This window comes from Hirundo rustica, chromosome 27, assembly GCF_015227805.2.
Source record: "Hirundo rustica isolate bHirRus1 chromosome 27, bHirRus1.pri.v3, whole genome shotgun sequence".
Taxonomy (NCBI): Eukaryota; Metazoa; Chordata; class Aves; order Passeriformes; family Hirundinidae; genus Hirundo; species Hirundo rustica.
The window spans coordinates 2,949,778-2,967,752 of NC_053476.1; the positions used below are offsets into that span (position 1 = coordinate 2,949,778).

General features: G+C 58.6%; 3 protein-coding genes across 7 annotated transcripts in view; 2 read left to right on the plus strand and 1 right to left on the minus strand.

Annotated features, from left to right (window-relative positions):
• C27H17orf113 (chromosome 27 C17orf113 homolog) overlaps positions 1 to 3,477 on the plus strand; it is an 18,383-nt gene extending 14,906 nt beyond the window's left edge. For all 5 annotated transcript variants that reach the window (XM_040087102.2, XM_040087100.2, XM_040087104.2 and 2 more), the window contains one exon: positions 3,339 to 3,477. The gene's annotated coding sequence lies outside the window, so the exon portion shown is untranslated. The remainder of the gene's footprint in view (positions 1 to 3,338) is intronic.
• On the plus strand, positions 2,039 to 15,695 carry ZNF385C (zinc finger protein 385C). Its single transcript, XM_058423644.1, has 10 exons — positions 2,039 to 2,207; positions 3,339 to 3,481; positions 4,521 to 4,610; positions 5,590 to 5,676; positions 7,932 to 8,042; positions 9,444 to 9,615; positions 10,002 to 10,418; positions 11,890 to 12,077; positions 12,231 to 12,344; positions 12,641 to 15,695. Exons 1-10 carry the CDS (start codon positions 2,039 to 2,041, stop codon positions 12,863 to 12,865), a joined length of 1,716 nt encoding a protein of 571 aa, XP_058279627.1. The 3' UTR covers positions 12,866 to 15,695.
• NKIRAS2 (NFKB inhibitor interacting Ras like 2) lies at positions 15,629 to 17,774 on the minus strand. Its single transcript, XM_040087105.1, has 3 exons — positions 17,604 to 17,774; positions 17,180 to 17,421; positions 15,629 to 16,797 (listed from the first exon to the last, which is right to left on the minus strand). Exons 1-3 carry the CDS (start codon positions 17,695 to 17,697, stop codon positions 16,558 to 16,560), a joined length of 576 nt encoding a protein of 191 aa, XP_039943039.1. The 5' UTR covers positions 17,698 to 17,774; the 3' UTR covers positions 15,629 to 16,557.
• Between the last annotated feature and the right edge of the window lie 201 nt (positions 17,775 to 17,975).

The window sequence follows — 17,975 nt, forward strand, 5'->3', positions numbered from 1 at the left end:
CATCATGTTGTGACTGGGTGTTGCTCCTTTTCTCTGGTCTTCGGCCTTTGGCATTGGGGAACCAGAGACAAAAGCTTTAAAGCTCTGGGTGAGGATTTAGAGGCAACATCAGAATTTGCTGAGAACGTCTCCCAAGCAGGAGGGAGCCTCGGTGTGAATAAACAGCTCCTTCTCCATCTGGCCTGGGCAGACTCTGTGCCAGATGCTCTCTGAGGCAGCGGCGTCTGCAGAGATGGGTCCTTGGCAGGCTCGTGTTGGGATGAGAACCTGCAGTGTTGGCCCCTTCAGAGGCAGCTCTGCGAGCTTCACACAGGCTGGTGTCAGAACACAACAGTTGCTCTGCTCTGCCTCACAGGGACCAGGAGAAAAACCTGCCACAGGTGTGTGTTCAGTGGCTGTACAGAGTGAAGGGGTGCGGGACAGGCTGGGGAGGACAGCCAGATACAGTCCGGGTGAGTTTGGTTAAATGTAGGGCTGAGAACTCCTTTAAATTCTGAGGGATCCCTACAAAAGTCACCCGTCTGTGGGACAGGAACTGGGCTGAGCTCCAGAGGGCTGGGAGGGGGCTGAGTCCCAGGTAGAGGATGTGCAGCCCCGATGGCTCTGGCTGAGCCCCAAGCAGGGGACACGCAGCACCACATCAGGGACATCGTAGCTTTGACATCTCTTGGTCAGGCCTGGACCATACCTGTGGAACTGGGGTGGGGGGCACAGAAACAACCCCTCCAGACTGCAGCAGGTGCTCGTGCCAGGAACACGTGGTTCCTGTGCTCCTCTCCTTTGCACCAGCCCCTTGGAATGCTCTGCCAGAGCCTGGAGCACGTCCTGTCCCAGGAGCAGCCGCAGTGCCAGAGCAGCAGCATTCGCAGTGGAGGTGTGGGGCTCTTCTGCCAAAACGAGGGGTGACAGAGCAGGGGCTGTGACAAAAATCTGCACCACAAAAAGCTGCTCCACCAGCGCAGCCCCACCTGCTGCTGGCCGTGCCTGTCACCTTGCGTAAGGTCGTGTCATTCTATACAGACCTGGGACCCTGCCACTCTCCCAAAAGCAAATCCCCTAAATTGAGTGACTAATTAATACCTAAAAATACTGCCCTCAGCTGCTGCCGGAATCTGCCCCGCAGCAAAGGTGAGGCAGGGCCCACAATGCCATGGCCCTGTGACCTTGGGAAGGTGCCCCAAAAGCATCCTGTGGGTGTCCCAGCAGGGTGTAGTGACATGCTGGGGAGCTTCCCTGGGGTGGCCTCAGCCCTGCTCCTGCTCCTGAGGGTCTTGTGTGCTTCAGGGACGAAGCCAAATGAGAAAAGACCTGCCCATCTGCAGGGTCTCACAGAGGTTTCTGAGCTCTCTCTGACTGCCTGGTTTATCCCAGCCCAGAAATGTGTTTATTCCTCAAATCTGGGCTCAAGGATGTGCCAAAGGGGTTGACGCATCTCCTCTGTACCGTTGGTGGGTGGCAGCCGCTGCAGGTGGTGGCCGATCCTGGGAGTCTGTGTCCCCTCAGGACTCATCCTGCGCCTGCCCAGTGCAGGAGCTGCTCCGCAGGGAGTGAAGCCTTCAGCCCAAACACCAGCTGAGCTGCAGCGTCCCTCGTTGTAGTCACTGATTTTGGGGATGAGGGGATCGCCCACCTCTTGTTCCGCCCATGTACATATATTTTATATATGTGTGTATTTTCTGTTTTTAAGGCCAGTGCAGTCCATGCAGATCACACTGACTGTGACTAGTGGCCCCCCTTGTGATCCAGCCCCAAATGCCTTTGCTGCTCTCGCGTGGGGCCCCGGCTTCGTGTGCTGGGGGGTCCCAGGGCAGCTCCTCTGGCTGTCTCAGATGATTTGATGTAGAAACGCTGTTTCACGCCTCAGAAGGTTAACGATGCACCCCTCACCCAGTCCTGCTCGCTGCTGCTGCAACGTTACTTATTTATTTTTAAGCGGTTTCACAGATTTCCCTTCTGGGCGACTCTGGAATTAACTCGATCAGTGCACGCCTGATGAAGCAAACTGTAATTCCTCCCTGGAGTCAGGCCTGGCTCGGGGATGGCTCCGGCGCCGTGGCAGAGCCGCCGCGTGCGCTCGCCCAGAAAGAGGTCGATGGTGCCCGTGGGGCTGGCGACGGGCGCTCGCTGCTCAGATCCAGGGAATCTCTCAAACTTTGAATTCCAGACGCACGTCTCGGATCCTGCGGCAGCCCCGGGATCGGCGCGGGGTGGGTGCGGAGCAGAGTGAGGAGCAGCTCCAGCCTGGGGTCCTCGCTCTGCGTGGCTGCCGTCAGGATGTGGGGGCTGGAGCGGGGCTCAGGCTCTGTGCTGTCACAAGAGGTGCTGGTGGAGAGCGTTCCTGCTGTGGGAGTGGGTGCTGGCCACTGCCAGCCTCCCACAAGGGTATTCTCAGGTCCAGGAGCGTGCTGGGATGGGGTTGTGCTGTGCCAGGTCAAGGGATCCATGATGCCTTTGAGGTGAAAGAGAACCCAAAGCTCAAAAAAATCCAAAGGAATGAGGAACACTGACCTTGTCCTTGTGCAGGAGAAGGGACTGGACTGTGGGTGGGTGGGAGTGGGTGTGAAGCTGTGTGGGATGTGAATGGGCTCTTCTGGCTCACGGCACTCTGAAACCATTTCTTATTTATTGTGTTTGATTAGTTAACTTTTATTTTAATTTTTCCCCCTCCTTTCTCCCAGAGCTGGGCAGGGACTCCCTCTGCCACTTGGAGGATGCTCTCCTGTGCTCATCATCTGTGATGAGTCCGAGTTGGGATGGGGAGCAGGCTGGAGAGAGATCTCTGCTTGGCCTTGCCTCCCTCCTTCCCTCTGTCCCACGGGTGTTTTGTGTTGAAACAGAGCATTATTAATAACTCCAGGCTATTTTTAAATCTCACGCTGGAGCGCGTGGTTCACTTGTGGGTGACGGGGAGTGGCGGCTGTACCGCAGGAGCGGGGGCAGCTCAGCCTCTGCTGCCGGTCCTTTGGCTGCTGCTGGCAGCCAGAACCTGCCCAGCCCTGGTGAGGAGCCCTGGTGGTGCTGGTGTGGGGCGCCCAGGGCTGTGTGGCTCCATGGGGGAGCCCAGGGAAGAAGGGGCTGCTTCCCTGGGGGAGATTTGGACACCTTTTGAGGGTTCAGGCTCCTGTGCCTGTCCATGCTCTGATGCTGGCTCCATCCAGCTTCAAACTGGGGTGCTGGTTTTGAGCCTGGAAGGCAAAGGAGTGCCTAGGGCCACCCTGGGCTGGGACCTTTCCCTGGAGGGGTTCTGTAGTCCATGCAGATGTCCCCGTGTGCTCTGTCCTCCTGCTGCGAGCAGGCATCACCAGTGCTAACGCTGCTCTTTCCCTCTGCCTGCCCAGGTCCCTCCGGACACAGCAGCCCCCTCTTGGCATCATTGCCCATCCCTGGCCGGCCTCTTCATCCCCCCTTGGACATCAAGCACTTTCTGACCTTCAGGCTCAACGGGACATCACCGCTCAACCTCTTCCCCAACTTCAACACGGTGAGTCCCCAGGGAGGATGGGCATCGGCTGCTGGACCCCTCCTCCCCCACAGCAGTCCCTCCTGTACATGGCACCACTCCTTGAACCCTACCAGGTAGTTTCTGGATTAATTCCTGGGGTCTTTGGCTGCTGGACGCCAGTTCATCGTGTCTGCTTTGCCCTTAGCTCGGAGAGGTTCCTGCCCAGCCAGCGCCTGTCAGTACCAGAATTAAAAACATGGTTCATTTTAACCAAGATCAATTGGATTTTGGCCCTGGAATCAATAGTAATAAAGTAGCTCTGGAGAGCAGTTCATTAGTTGAAAATTAAATAAGGAAAAGGAAAGAAAGAGAGGGAATGTACTAGAGATATGAGGAATGTGGCTGGTGCTGTGGATGTTGGGGGAGCCAGAGTGCTGGGGGCTGCTCCCACCCCCCGCCTGGGCTCCAGGTCCCCAGCCTTGGACCACCAACCCAGGTGCCTGGGGTGGGCAGTGACACCTCTAGAGATGTTCCATTAGACAGTTAAACTGCCACGGATGTGGCCAAGGACACACCACCGTGTTGGGTGTGAAATGGTGTTTTCCCTATGCTGCACTGCTCCCCCAGGCTGGTCCCAGCCCCGTGGGGGTCTCTGTAACCCCTGGGTGCTGCCTGGAATTGTTGTGGAGCAGGTTCTGCTCTGGGAAGGGCAAGGGCTGCTCTGATCTCTGCCCCAGAGGCCCTGCATGCCAGTGTTTTGGGGTTCAGCCAATGTTTTCTTTCATGAACCTGGAAATGGGACTTTGCTGAGCACCATCCCTGCTCACTGGCCTTTTGTGAGTGGCTTTGAGCTTGAACGTGCTCGGAAGGTGCAAATTATCGCCGAGATCCTCAAAGACAGTTCAGAAATTAAGTGCAGCATTCCTGTTGCTATTGAATGGGATTCAGGCATCTGAGTCCTTTAAGCTCTTTTGAAGCTCCAGCCCATCCTCTGCCCGGGCTAATGAGCTGGAACACAGGACAGGAGGGGTTTTGATGCCATTATAGTTCCTGCTTTTTGTCTGGGCTCTTTTTTTAGTCACCGGAGTCAGGAGTGAACTTGACCCAACGCCTGCTGTTCGCTCCTCTTGGCTCCCACCTGCCCCTGCCTCAGCGCCTCTTCACCCACGTTTGTTGCTTATAAAAAATTAGTAATTTGGAAGATGAATCTGGTACTTCCTGGAGCCACGCAGTGTCACACAGCTGCTGTGCTCTCTGTGGGCTCCTGCCACAGAGGATGGCTCAGACAGGGACAGAGATGCCAGGGGAGGCTGTCCCAGCCACTGGGGACCTGGAGTCAACCACTCTGAGCTCAGACCTGAGCCCGGTGTGTGCTGTTGGCTGACGGTCCTGGGGCAGGAGCTGCCCCTTTGGGGAGTGTCTGTGCTGGAGCTGTGGCTGAAGGAGGCTGCGTGAGGTTCAGGGCGTGCCGGGCTGGTGGCACTGGAGGAGCCAGAGCAGAGCTTTCAGCCCACAGGATGAAAGGCTGGAGCATCCCTGCGGCCTGGCCAGGCTGGTCAGCCTCCACATGAGCCTCAGTGTGAGGAGAGGGTAGGGGACAGCAGTCAGGGTCTGTCCCTTGTTGAGGTCACATTGGAGCTGCTCCGCAGCAGGGTCTGGGGTTCCCTTCTCATGCCCTGCATCGCTGGTGGTGCTGTGGGGGCTCAGCGGTGCCCTGCGGAGCGGGAGCTGTTTGCACTGCCCAGAACATTCTGCACTCAGAGCAGGTCACAGGGCTCCCACGAACCCAGCAGATGTTTTACTCCGGAGCGAACAAAACCCTTCCAAACCGCCTCCTGTCATTTAGAGCAACAACCTGGGGAAAAACAACCCTAACAGCACTGGAGGCACGTTCCTTGCTCCAGAGGCCCTTCCCTTAGCTCGGGATGTTGCAAATCCCCAGCACCCAGCAGCGCCTCGTAAAACTCCGTCAGCAGGCGCGATCTGAACGGATGCTGCATCCCTGTGAATTCCTGCTCCTGACCTCAGCGGCCGCAGGGAACTCGGCGCAGGGATCGCTATTTATATCGGCAGGAACATCCAGGGATAAATAAAGTAATGTGAGTCAATACGAATTGACTATAAAGCTGGGATCTTTATTCCCCAAGATCGCGGCGCCCAAAGCCACCTCCGTTGCTGGCTCCATTCTTCTGGAAACCATCAGGAAGAGCCTCAATCCCTGGCTGCAGGCACCGGTATGTAGGGCTGCAGCACAGCCCCCTGCCAGCCCCGTGGGAGCTGGGGGGACTTTTCCGTGTCTGAGAGAGCTGCGAGGGCGTGCAGGGGGAGGAGATCGAGGGATGTTTGCGTTCGCCTTCGGGGAGAAGCACAAGGGCTCTCAGGTGGCACCGGGCTTCAGAAATGCTTAGTGTGGGCTGGGGCTGGGCTGGGCTTCTGGCAAAGCACCTGGGACCATCTGTGCTCCCATGGGGGTGAGCAGCTGAGGGCTTGAGACAAGTGCTTGTGTTCGCTTTGGGGCAGCAGGAGCGGCAGTGGCCACCCCGTGGTGCGTGCCTTGGCTGGCATGGCTCGGGTTAGGGTGAGGAGCCAGGTTCTGGGTGCGCTGACCAGCCCAGCCCCTGGATCTCGTGATTCCTGTGCCTGCCCAGAGCAGTTACAGGTGCTCTGGTGGACACAATTCCTTGCTGTGCCACAGGGTCCAGCAGGGTGGACTTGAAAAAGCATGGGAGGTGGAAAGACACAGATTGGTGCCTGGTATAACCCCAGGAGGATGAGGAGACCCTGTGCTGGGGCTGCTCAGCACCATCACGGTGTAATTGAGGCTCAGACGTAGCCCTGCCACCACTGGCTTCACTGGCAGGTTTAGGATGAGGCCAAGACTGTCCCTGGCCTCATTTGTGTCCTTGTGCCAGCATCTCCCTTTCCTCTGCACCCTCCTCTGATCCCCACCCTGCTCGTGCTGCGGTGCTCAGGGTGTGGATGAGCCCATGGGAGCTGGCAGTGCCCGGTGGGTGCCAGTGTTTGGTGGGAGCAAACAGCTGGAACCTGGTGGCTCACGCTGCTGGGAAGGTTGGGGCCATTTTTCTTTTCTGAATAGAAAGGTGGGTGTTTCTCTGGAAAACAAGCACTGGCCTGGCAGCCCAGCAGCATGGGGGTGCTGCCAGCAGCACGTTGCAACGTTTGTTGTCAGGCATGGGGCAGCATCTTGGCCGTCTGTAGCTTCCTGCAGGTCTCTGCCGAACCCCAAATGCCTCTTCATTTATATGCCAGATAAGTGAGTAAAATTTCATAGCAAACAGGCACTTCATTAATCACCTGCTTTTACCATTCTGCTCACTCCTGGAAAGGAATTCGGGGTCTTGATAATGGCGCTGTTGTCCAGGCATGTGCCTCGAAGACTGATGCACCTGTCTCGGCAGTGAAATAGCTTTGTAGAGAAATACGATCGCTGAAAACCCCGGGCTCTCCTGACAGCAGGACTCAGATAAGATAATCTCCCTGTGCCACAGGGTAGGGAACAATACTTGCATTATAGATTGGAGCCACGCTCAGACAAAGAGGTTATTCTTATGTTTTCTTCCTTAATAAATGCATTTTGTTAAAAACAATTATGGCTTTTGGAAGCAGTTTGGTGCTTGGGTTGTGGAATGAGGCCGAGCCCTGAGGCGAGACAGAAGGGACAGGGCCTGGCACCGACCACATGCTTGGCCCCACCCCAGCCCTGGGCAGGCTGGAGGACAGAAAGGGCTCCTGGCAGGTCATGGAAGTGGTTCTGTGTGTGCCCAGCCCAGTGACCGAGTTGTCATTGCTGGGTTTGAGTGGGTGCAAAGCACATCTGGGGGCAGCCCAGAGGGGCTTTCGTGGGCACTGTATCTTGGGTGAGCTGTGTCTGGGGCAGCAAGCACTGGTGTCCCTCCTGCCCTGGCACCCTCATGGGCTGTCAGTGTCCTATGGCCCTGCTTGTGCCTTTGGCACATTCCAACTCTCTGGTGAAGAGCACATGGAGAATGAATGGCCAGATGCTTGTTCTGGCCACCTCTGTCCCCCATTTTGGTGGTTTCTGCTCCTGCAGAGGTCAAGGTTAGCCACTGAGGTTCAAACTGGTGATTTTCTACCTGTGACACAAGTGTCTGTGTGGTGGGAGAGGGGACTTGGGCACACACTGGGGCAGATGGGGTCTTTTCCCTCCTGCCAGACCCCAGCTGACATTCAGACCTTGTGGATTCGATGGATTCAGGAATGCTTTAAGCAGGACAGGAGCCGGTGTTGACACAGCACATCACCGTGTGCAGGGGAGCCTCCATGGCCGCAGGGCTCCTCGGCAGATGCAGCCCCTTGCTCCTTCCAGCCACCCAGTGTGAGCCCTGTGGCGTTGGCAGCGGCTCCTTGGGAGTGTGGCAAGCGTGGGTGTCCCCAGGTCACGGTGCCATGCCGGGGCAGCCATCAGGACACAGCACCCAGCCGCCCTCTGCCCTCCCTCCCCTTCCAGATGGACCCGGTGCAGAAGGCGGTGATCAGCCACACCTTCGGCGTGCCAGCCCCGCTCAAGAAGAAGCAGTTCATCTCCTGCAACATCTGCCACCTGCGCTTCAACTCTGCCGTGAGTGGGGCCACACGTGGGGCTGGGAGGGAGTAGGGGCCACGGGGCCAGCCCCTGCCAGGGGCATCCCCACCAAGGGGCCGGTCTCATCCGCCAGAGCTGCCTTGGTGTCTGGCAGCACGGGCGCCGTGGGCTGCTGGAGCTGCCTGCAGGGAAGCCCTGCCAGCCTGGCCCTGCTGGATCTGCCGTGCCTGGGGCTGATGCTGCTCTGCCAGCAAAACTCCCTGGTTCTGGGCACCCTGATTCTGCTCCACAGCCAAGCGGCTCAGAAAAAGCATTGCTTCCCTTTTTTCAGGCTGCTTCCCAGCTAGAGATGTTGTTCCAGGAGAGTCAGTCCCACTGTGTGCTCCCAGTGTGCCCCCCTGAGTGCCCCATGGCCCCATTCTTACTCTGCCCATGCCCCTCCAGGTCCCTCTGGCAGGCCCAGACCCTCTCAGCCCGTGGGTGTTCCAGCACTGAGGCTGTGACCTACTTTGGCTGCACCCAGCCCTGTTATCCAGGGGGAGTTTATTGTCTTTGCTAATGAGGCACCACGCTCGGGCTGGCCCTTTGCTTTCCCACGTACCAGCCCCAGCCCTTGGAAAGCCACAGGGGGAGGGAAGGGAAGGGATGGGATAGGATACTTCCCCATGTCGAGCCCGGGAATCCTCAGCTGGCCCCCAGGAATGCTATGCAAATTAATCTGTCCTACTCAAGGGTACAGTGTCTAATTCATACTGGGGTTCCTCCTCATAAATTGCCAAAACGGGGTTGTTTTGGGGGACAATGCAGCATTGTCCCTGTTGGGAGGACACCAGTGTTTGGGGGATTTTTTTTTTTTTTTTTCTTTTTGTGGCCATTTTTATCAGTTTGGTGCGGACATGAATCCATCAGAGCCACGCTTCATTATCCAGCGTTCACTGAGAGAGAGGAGCTGGGGATGTGAACCATGTGTTGGACACCCCTTAGGATACAGTGGGTGATGTGTCCTCCCCAGCAAAGAACCTCTTTATTTCATTTTTATAGCAACAACTCATTGTACGTTTCTGGAGGCATAAATTTTGCCTGGGAGCTGCTTTTAGGAGTGACTTGATGCATTTAATCACAGCAGGGTCCTTATCTCGCCAAGCAAGCAACTTGGTGATGTCTTAGAGAGTGATACCTTGGCCTCAGTATGTTGGTGGCAGAGCAGGCTGGGGAGGGGAGAGGAGGGAAAAGGCTCTGTGCTACTCCCCCCTGCCAAAACCCCCCTCCCAACACCCCTCTGCGGGGGTCCTACCCAGGGGCTGGGTAAGGTGCCTGCACTACAAACGTCCCTGAGCGTCCACATCCTGGGCCTGACCCCATCACCTGCCCTCCCCGTGTCCGTCTGTCTGTCTGGTCGCTGCAGTGACGTGTCCATCTCGGTTTTCCCCCCCCCAGAACCAGGCAGAAGCCCACTACAAGGGCCACAAGCACGCGCGGAGGCTGAAGGCCATCGAGGCCATGAAGAACAAGCAGAAGGTGGCGGGGGCTGCAGCGGGGACCCCTGGCCAGGACAGCACGGCCGACCTGGCCCCCAGCCCCGTGGGCAGCGGGGAGCTGGGCAGCACAGGTACGAGGAGGGGCTGTGGGGCTGAGGCTCGGTGTGGCAGAGGTGCCGCCGGTTTATAAATGAGCTCCCGTGCCCGTGGGGGAACAGGGGGTGTTTTCCCTGTGTTTTGGTGTCTCTGGGAGGTGTTTTGTATGGGTGTGGGAGAGAAAGCGAGCCCTGTCTCACACATCCCCAGGGCTCTGCCACACGCAGGGATGGGGCTGCTGGGAGCCGTGGCAGCACCGGAGCTCACCCGGGGGTTTTGTGCTGAGCCCAGCTTCCCTGCACTGCGGATAACAGCTGTAATAGGAGAGATCTGGGGAAGAGCTGCTCTTGGCAGGGATGGATGCATGCAGACATTGTCTGAGATGGTCTTGGGGAAGACGGGGGTGCTCCCTGAAATCCAGAAAACCTGTTCAGGCACAGAGAACTTTCTCTTCCTGCCCATTTCTTTCTCTTTTCCCCTTTTCCCCCTTTCCTTCCCCTCCTGCCAGCTGATGCCAGTAGCCCACAGGAGTCGGAGGGTGAGGGCAGCAGCCTGGGGCTGGTGCCCAGCACTGAGGAATCACCTGTGGAGCTGCCAGGCAGTGTTGCCCCGCTGGGCTCCCCGCCGGCCTCCGAGCTGTCGGAGGGCACCTCTGATGCCACCAGCGTGGCCTCCTCGTCCGCCCAGGCAGCTGAGGCGCAGGCGGCCGAGTCGGGCAGCAGCGTCAGCTCGGCCCCTGAGAGTGAGAAAGAGGGGAAAAAGAGCAAACAGCACCTGTACTGTCCCACCTGCAAAGTGACCGTCAACTCCCTGTCCCAGCTGGAGGCTCACAACACCGGTAAGGGCATTATTGGGGGGACAGGGGGGACAGGCTCCCTGCCACTTCATCAGGGCTCTGAGCAAAGCCCAGCCATGCCCCATAACCAAGCAGCCTTGCAGTGAAGTAGCGAGCATTAATGAGTGCTGCTGTAATTAAAAAAGTGTTTGTTAAAATGACCTGCACAGATAAGCCATGGGGCTTTACCTGGGCTGCAGCTTCTAGGATGAATTTTCACAAGGTCACATGCTCCTATTGTTCAATTCTCAGTTAAGGACATTTCCAGCTACTTTTTATCAAATGACTGAGGCTACTTTATTCTCCATTTAGCTCAAAGCTGATAGCTAGGGCTTCTTCCAAACCTGGAATAATACTTACCAAAGCAGCTCTGTGGTTTGGGCTTGTGGCCCTGTGGAGAAGACCCCTGGGAATGCAATGAGCTGGGGAGCCTGCAATGACTCCCAGGCTGTGTGGGGCAGCCCCTTGGGGTGGGCAGCTGTAGGAGCTGCTGAGGGTCCCCCTGAAGCCTGGGGGTGGCCAGGGTGGTAGCAGGGGGTGGCAGCCATGGCACAGGGGTGCAGTCAGCAGGCCCTGCAGTTCCAGCTCCTGGCTCACCCCTTTCTCTAGAGGATGCTTAAGTTGGGCACCCCAACTTTAAATGGAATGTCCTTTTCTGCCCCAGCTCAGCAAGTACTGGGAACCAATTCCTCCCATCCCACTGCCTGCTGGGGCAGCAGCAGCTGCCGTGTGCAGGGTTGGCTCAGGACACTGCTGCGGCTTAGCTGCAGACGTGGCCTTTTGCTTTCGTCAGCTCCAGTTACAAATTCAGGAGCTGATTTGGGGGAAAAGAACAAACAAACAAACAAACACTTGCAGGCTGGCGCTGCTCTGTGGCTGTCACACAGCTCCTTGCTTCACACCTTAAAAAATAGAATGAATTAGCAGCGGCTTAAATTACTTGCTCCCTGTGCACCCTCGCCATCCCGGCGCTGGCAGGGACAGGACAGAGTGCCCTGTCCCCAGGTGTGTAGGGATCTTGGGTTCCTCCTTCCCCACCTGCTGTGACCCTGCTGAGCTATTCCTGGCTCCACGGCCGGCTCTGCTCTGACCTTGGGCATGGCTCGGATGCTGCAGCACAGCGGGCGACGTGCGCCCGACTCCGCAGACTGTGCTAATGCCCGGGGACAGGCTCCAGACTCCAGTGCATGCTCAAAATAGCAGCTTCTCCAAAGCTGGCACATGGAGGAGGGGTCTCTGGGAAGATGGGCATCTCTGTTCTGCCTCCAACGTGCACCTTGGCAGGGTTTGGGAATGGGCTGCGCAGCGCTGGCAAAAATCCGGGCTCCCAGGCAGCTCCTTGTCCCCTCTGCCTGCAAGCGCTGCTGGGCACAGGTTGTTGGGGTTCCCCCAGTGCTGTTGGAGGGCACTGTTCTCGCTGCCATGGTACTGGTACCAGGCTGGGCTGGGTTTGCTGAGTGTCCCCTCTCGCCAGGCGCCAAGCACAAGTCAATGCTGGAAGGTCACGGCACCCAACTGCGGCGAGGCCGGGGCAAGCTGCTTTCCCGGGCAGGGCACAAGTCCAAGCGGATCGGGAACAAGGGAAGCATCAACATCCAGAACAAGGCGTTTCACTGCCAAGTGTGCGAGATCTACGTGAACTCCGAGACCCAGCTCAAGCAGGTGACAATGCCCTGGGAGTGCCTGGGCACCGGGTGTGGGTGTGCAGGGACTCTGGGTATGGGTACCTGCAGGGTGATGGGTGTACCCACAGTCCTGAGCCGTGCAGTACCCGGCTGTCCTGGCTCCCAGTGATCCAGCTGTTTTCCTCTCCAGCACATGAGCAGCCGGAGGCACAAAGACAGGCTGGCAGGGAAGCCACCCAAGCCCAAGTACAGCCCCTACAACAAGCTGCAGAAGAATGCTGCCCTCGCAGTGAGTATTCTCAAGGTACCTGTCTCCCTGCACAGCACTTGCTCGGTTTGCTTGCAAAGCCTCGTTCGCCATCAGCCGCCCTTTCAGTGAGTTATGGGAGCTGCTTCTCTTAAACCTTTGTTTCCATTGCCACAGCTCAGCTTCTCCCCTCAGGGAGGGTGAGCTCTGCTGGTGGGTTTTGAGTCTATTCCTGGGCAGGCCAGCATGGGGATAACTTGGGAGTGCTTTGGCAGCAGCATTCACAATGGCAGCACTTGTGATTCCTCCACCTGTTCTGCAGTCTCACGGTGTCTCCTCCTCCCTCCCTGCAGTCCAAGCTGGCTTTGCAGAAGCACCTCACCAAAACCCTGGCAACCCGTTTCCTGCCGAGCCCGCTCACTGCCGCTGCTGTCTGCGCCATGCCCGGACCCCTTGCCTTGCGACCGGCAGCTGCCACCACCCTCTTCCAAGCCCCGATCCTCGGACCAGCTCTTTTCCGAACGCCGCCGGCCCACGTCCGTCCCACGCCGGGTCCCATCGTCTTCGCGCCATACTAGAGCCGCTGGCCCAGCGAGGGTCTGTCCGCTGCGGCTGGGCTGGGCTGCGGGGGCTGCGCGCTGGGGGCAGCGCTCCTGGTACCTCCTCTCCTGGCTGGTGGGAAAATGTAGTCGTAGACATCAACCCCGGCTTCTCCTTCACTTGGAGAGGGCTCCCACTGGGGAGAGGTGCCCCGACAGAGCCCGGCCAGCCCCGCCGCTCATCCCCACCGCTCCCCCAGCCTGTGCTGGCCCTGTGCTCAGCAGATGAGCCCAGGCAGTGCACAGAAGAGGACAGTGTCCAAATCAGCAGGACTGTCTCATGGCCAGAGCCTGCCTGCCTGTCCTTGGCCTGCTGGCTGCTTCTTCATCGCCCTCCCAGTTACCAGACTGGAAGGAGAGGAGCTGGCTGGTCCCTGGGAGAAGGAGCATCCCTCTGGTCCCTGCCAGCCCAGTGGGAAGGGAACTGCGAGGGGAATCTCAGCCCAGCTCTTACTGGGAGAAACAACCCCAGCACAAGTGGGAAGCTGGCAGTTTCTCTCTCAGCCTGGGCTGGCTGTGCCCTTGCTATGCCTGCCTGTGCTGGCAGGGGGTTTCTGTGCCACCCACCAGCCCCCCATCCCCACAACTCCCTACGTCCCTGCAGCCAAAGAGCCCCCGTGGAGGCAGGCACCGGCCAGACCGACCGTATCCTCACTCCGAGAGCAATAGCTGACCCCAGGGCCGGCACCTCCTCCCTCCAAAGCACACGGGCCCTGCCCTGGCCCCAGAAGCACACGATGGGCAGGCTGGGCCCCACTCATGCCCAGCAAGGCCAAGAGAAGCAGGCTGTCTGGTACTGGCTCCCCGAGGAGGTGACCCTGTGCTTGGCGCCTGTCCTTGTCTCTGTCCCACCGCGGGGACAGTCCTGCCCCTACCTCCCGGGAGATGCTGTGAGGCTGCGTGAATGTCCCTAAAGCACTTTCAGTTCTCCAGTGAAAGGCAACGCTGCTGCTCACCTGCCGTGCCCGACCCTCCAATCCCATCCCAGTTAGGAGCTTCCAGGAAGTTACTGATGATTCCCGAACACAGAGGCGTCCTCAGCAGCCTGGACAATCAGGTGGCAGGTGCACCCACAGCCTGCGGAATGCCAGGCTCTGGAGGGACCTCGAGGCCACAGCTCTGTGTTTCACTGTGCTCAGACAGCCCAACATGACCTGTCTGGGACTGTCACCACGGCGCTCTGGGTGCCCAGCACGCTGCTGTACATAGAGAGTTGCATCCCAAATGGACCTTTCGCTGGAGGAACACCCCACCCCGATCTATGCAATCCAGGGGAGCAGCTCACCCGCCACACTGGCCGCCTGCAGCTCCCTTCGGTGCTGATGCATCCATGCAGCTGGAGCAGTGGTGGGAGCAGAAGAACCCACATGACACTGAGCTCTGTCCCAGCCCCAAGCCAGGGTTCAGACCTCTGCTGTGACTCCCATTCCCTCGGGAAGAGGCGGGTTGGTGTGTGCACCTGGGAATCCACACGCACAAGCACACATATCTGATGTCTCGGCCATAAGCAGCACCTGGATTTCAGATGGATTTTGCCCACCATGCTCTGCCAATGCTCAGGATGGGTCCTGGCACGGGGAGGTGAATGGGGAGAAGCCAATAGGCGACTCAGATGGCTGAAACATATCTGCTTCCCAGGGCTGGAGCCTTGGCGAAGGCAGGAAAGCTGCAGGAGGGAGCTCACACCTGCAGGGTCTGTGGGCAGCACCCACCGTGGAGCCCCCACTGCGCTCCTGCCACAGAGACAGGAGAGTGAGGGAGCCCCTGGGTGTGAATTCACCTACTCAGGGCATCGCTTCCACAGGGAAGGAGGAGAGTGGAGAGAGGGCACCAGGAGAAGACTGAGCAGCTGTGCACGGAGACAATGGAAAGGTCTTGCAGCAGTGGTGGGGTAGGTGGCTTGGAGCACAGCTGAGGGAAGCAAGACTCCCAGCAGAAACGGCTTTGCCAAGGATAGATGGTCCCACAACCCAGGGGACACATAGGGGTCCCACATCCCAGGGGACAGGAGCCTGTGCTGGTGGGGCTCCAGGGGACAGGAGGGATGCTGTCCCTGCTCCCCAGTGCCAAGCAGCCTGTGGCCAGCACGTCTCCAGCCGCCCCTACCCGTCTCACTGTGCCCTTCCCAGGCCCTTGGGGTCACCCCCAGTCCAGCTGCTGCAGCAGGACAATGGGTCCCCTCCTGTGCTGTCAGCCCCTGGGGCCGTGCCCAGCCTCTCAGAAGCACGGGGAGCCAGGAACAGCTGGGCTCCAGCTTGCAGAGAGCAAGGTGTGGCACCAGTGGGCCTGTTCCCCTCCATTGTTCCAAAAAGCCTGTGCTGGAGCCATGGCTGCTCCTCGCCCCTCACCAGTGGAGTCCTGACGCACTCCTGTTCTTGGCACTTTAACCCTGTGAAAGCCATTCCTTCTAGTAACAATAATACTGCAACGAGCTGCGTAAGAAACCCCCGTTATGGCATCCCCCCTGAATCCCCTCCTGCTCTCCAAAGCATTTACTGCCTTTGACTTAGCACATGCTGTACTAGGAGTAGGGATAGTCCATAGCGCTCGGTAACGTGTGCCCCTCTGTAAATAACCTTGGAGTGATGTGAAGTTTGATTCAAAAAACCAGAAAAAAAAAGAAAACCCAAAATGGAATATCCAGACTCTAGGGACTTGGCCAGTACCCTGCTGTAATGTTCATTGTATATTTTTTTGATGTACTATAACTGTTGGGGAAAAACAAAAAAAAAAAGGAAAATATTTTGATAACCGAATCTCATCGCTTTATTGTGTTACTCAGTAAATAAAAGGAACAAGTATAAACACATTGGGGCATTTAATCAGTTCTTTTCCTACATCCAGACTACCTGAAGGGAACGACTGTTGCTGGGTAGGACTGGGACACCTGTGCCTTGTCTTAGGGTGGTTCTGAGAGGAGGCAGCATTGTGACAGGTGGGCAGTGAGAGCTACCATAGCCCAGAGCATCTGGGTCAGTACAGTCCCAGCTCCTCCAAGGACCTAGGTATGCAGGTGAAGCACGACCCCATCGCCTCCAAGCTCATGGCTGAGTCTGCACCCAGGAAGAGGAGGGCTGGAATGGTGGATTTGGGCACCCTGCCCTCAGGAACAGCACCTGCCCTGCTCTAGGCATTCCCTGGGGCAGCATGCCTGGATATTCCAGTGCATAAAGGAGCAGTGGACACTGCCAAGGGTAAGGGACAACCTGCAGGGGAGCAGCACAGAGCCAGCTGGGGCAGGGCAAGGAGAACTGCCTGGCTGGAGGCAGGGCCAGCAAACATGCACTGCCCACATGTTATCAGGAAATAGAAAAAGAGGGAGTTGTTCCCTCCAGATATGGAGCTGTTCCCCACGTTCCAGCCAGCCTGTGCTGTGCCTCTGTTCCACTCTCCCAGCCTGCACATGAGAGCAGAGGGGGTCACTGAGTGAATCCTGACCTTCCTGTAGCACCTCTGACAGCATCATGGGCTGGGCAGGGAGAGGAGTGGTTCCTGTTCCACTGCCTCTCTCATCCACCAGGACCATCCCTAGGCCTGGGATGATTGTTCCTCCTGCCACCTGCTTCCCATAGGCTCCGTGACACCAGACAGGACTCAGCAGGAGGTTGTGTGCCAGAGAAGCAGGAAGGTGAGGAAGAGGTGGTGGCAGTGGAAGGGAAGGGGAAGCAGGCTCAGCCATCCATGGATCCGCTGCCCTTGTTCTTGCGGCTCAGGGGGAAGGCAGACTTGCTCTGTGGCTGTGTCATCTTGCTGGCCAGGTAGATGAAGGGCTCGATCAGCGTGCGCCGGTCAGCCACGGACACCTCCCACAGCTTCACCTTCTCGCCCTTGGCCCAGTGCTGGGCTGCATCGTGGTCCACCCGGCGCTGCTCCTGCAGGTCACACTTGTTGCCCAAAACCACAATGGTGACCTGTTCCAAAAGGGTGAGAAGGGCCCCTGACGACCAACCATGGAGCTGCAGGGCTGGCTGGCTGTGCCAGGGAGATCCTCAGTGGTGGGCCTGGCCCTGCCACTGAGTTCCTGTCCAGGTCACGGCCTTTTGAAACACAACAATCTCAGTGCTTCCTTCCCCTCCTGCTGGGGTCTGTGTGTCCCAAACCAGCCCCAAAGTGGAAGGAGCTTTTGAGCACCTGTATGCTCACAGAGCATCCCAGCAGACAGCCTGTTACTGCTGGGAGTCTCACAGATCAGGGACCCATCAGTATCTTGTGACAGGCTGGACAAAACGAAGGTGAGAACCTGCCCCAGGTGAGCAGATCCCATACCGCAGCCCCTTCTCCCGAGGGACTCACCTCCTTCTTGTCCTTGGACTTGTCTATCTCCTTCTTGAGCAGCTCGACACGCTTGAAGGACTCCTTGCTGTCGGTGCTGTAGACCAGCACGTAGCCGTCGGTGCAGGAGAAGCAGTGCTTGGGCAGCTCCAGCCCGTCCCGCAGCCCCCGCGTGTCGTAGAAGCGCACCTGCTCCCGTACGCCGCGGTCCGTCTCGATGGAGCCCACGTAAATGTCCTCCTGGGTCTCGATCATCTCCGAGCCTGCCGGGGTGGGCAGAGGACACGTGGGAACCCTGGCACAGCCCGGGGAGCTGCGCCCTCCTCACCCACCGCCGGTGTGCTTGGGGGTGACCGGGGCCAGCCGTGCCCAGGGCCGGACCTGCCCGCTACACCCGGGGCCGCCGCCTCCCGGGGGAGCGGCCTCTACCCGGCGCTGCACTCACCGACCACATGGTTCCCGTAGAGCAGCTGCTCCAGGATGGATGTTTTCCCGACCGAGGCCTGTCCGCACACCACCACCTTGCAGCTCTTGCCCATCCCGCCTCACCGCGCCCGGGGCAGCCGAGCCTCACCGGCGGCGGCGGGAGGGACGCGGCGGCAGCACAGCGCCCCCCTGTGGGCGGGAGGACCGCGAGGCCCGGCGCTGCCCTGGGGAGAGGGGCGTGGTCACGATAAGCCCCGCCCATCACCTGTGGAGTTCCGCCCCTCTGCTGGTACTGGCCCCGCTTGATGCAGCCGCCGGGCCCCTCCGCGGGCGCCCCCTGCCGGTTGGGCCCGGCCCCGCTCCGCCGGCGGAGGCCCCGCCCGTTCCGGCG

What these genes read in the sequence shown, in the direction of transcription:
- NKIRAS2 (XM_040087105.1), bottom strand. Translation starts at nt 17,697, where the DNA reads ATGGGCAAGAGCTGCAAGGTGGTGGTGTGCGGACAGGCCTCGGTCGGG. An exon ending in CTACGGGAACCATGTGGTCG is followed by an intron (nt 17,422 to 17,603) that starts GTGAGTGCAGCG and finishes CCACCCCGGCAG; the next exon opens with GCTCGGAGATGATCGAGACC. An exon ending in AGTCCAAGGACAAGAAGGAG is followed by an intron (nt 16,798 to 17,179) that starts GTGAGTCCCTCG and finishes CTTTTGGAACAG; the next exon opens with GTCACCATTGTGGTTTTGGG.
- ZNF385C (XM_058423644.1), top strand. Translation starts at nt 2,039, where the DNA reads ATGGCTCCGGCGCCGTGGCAGAGCCGCCGCGTGCGCTCGCCCAGAAAG. An exon ending in ACCTGCGCTTCAACTCTGCC is followed by an intron (nt 8,043 to 9,443) that starts GTGAGTGGGGCC and finishes TCCCCCCCCCAG; the next exon opens with AACCAGGCAGAAGCCCACTA. An exon ending in CCGAGACCCAGCTCAAGCAG is followed by an intron (nt 12,078 to 12,230) that starts GTGACAATGCCC and finishes TTTCCTCTCCAG; the next exon opens with CACATGAGCAGCCGGAGGCA.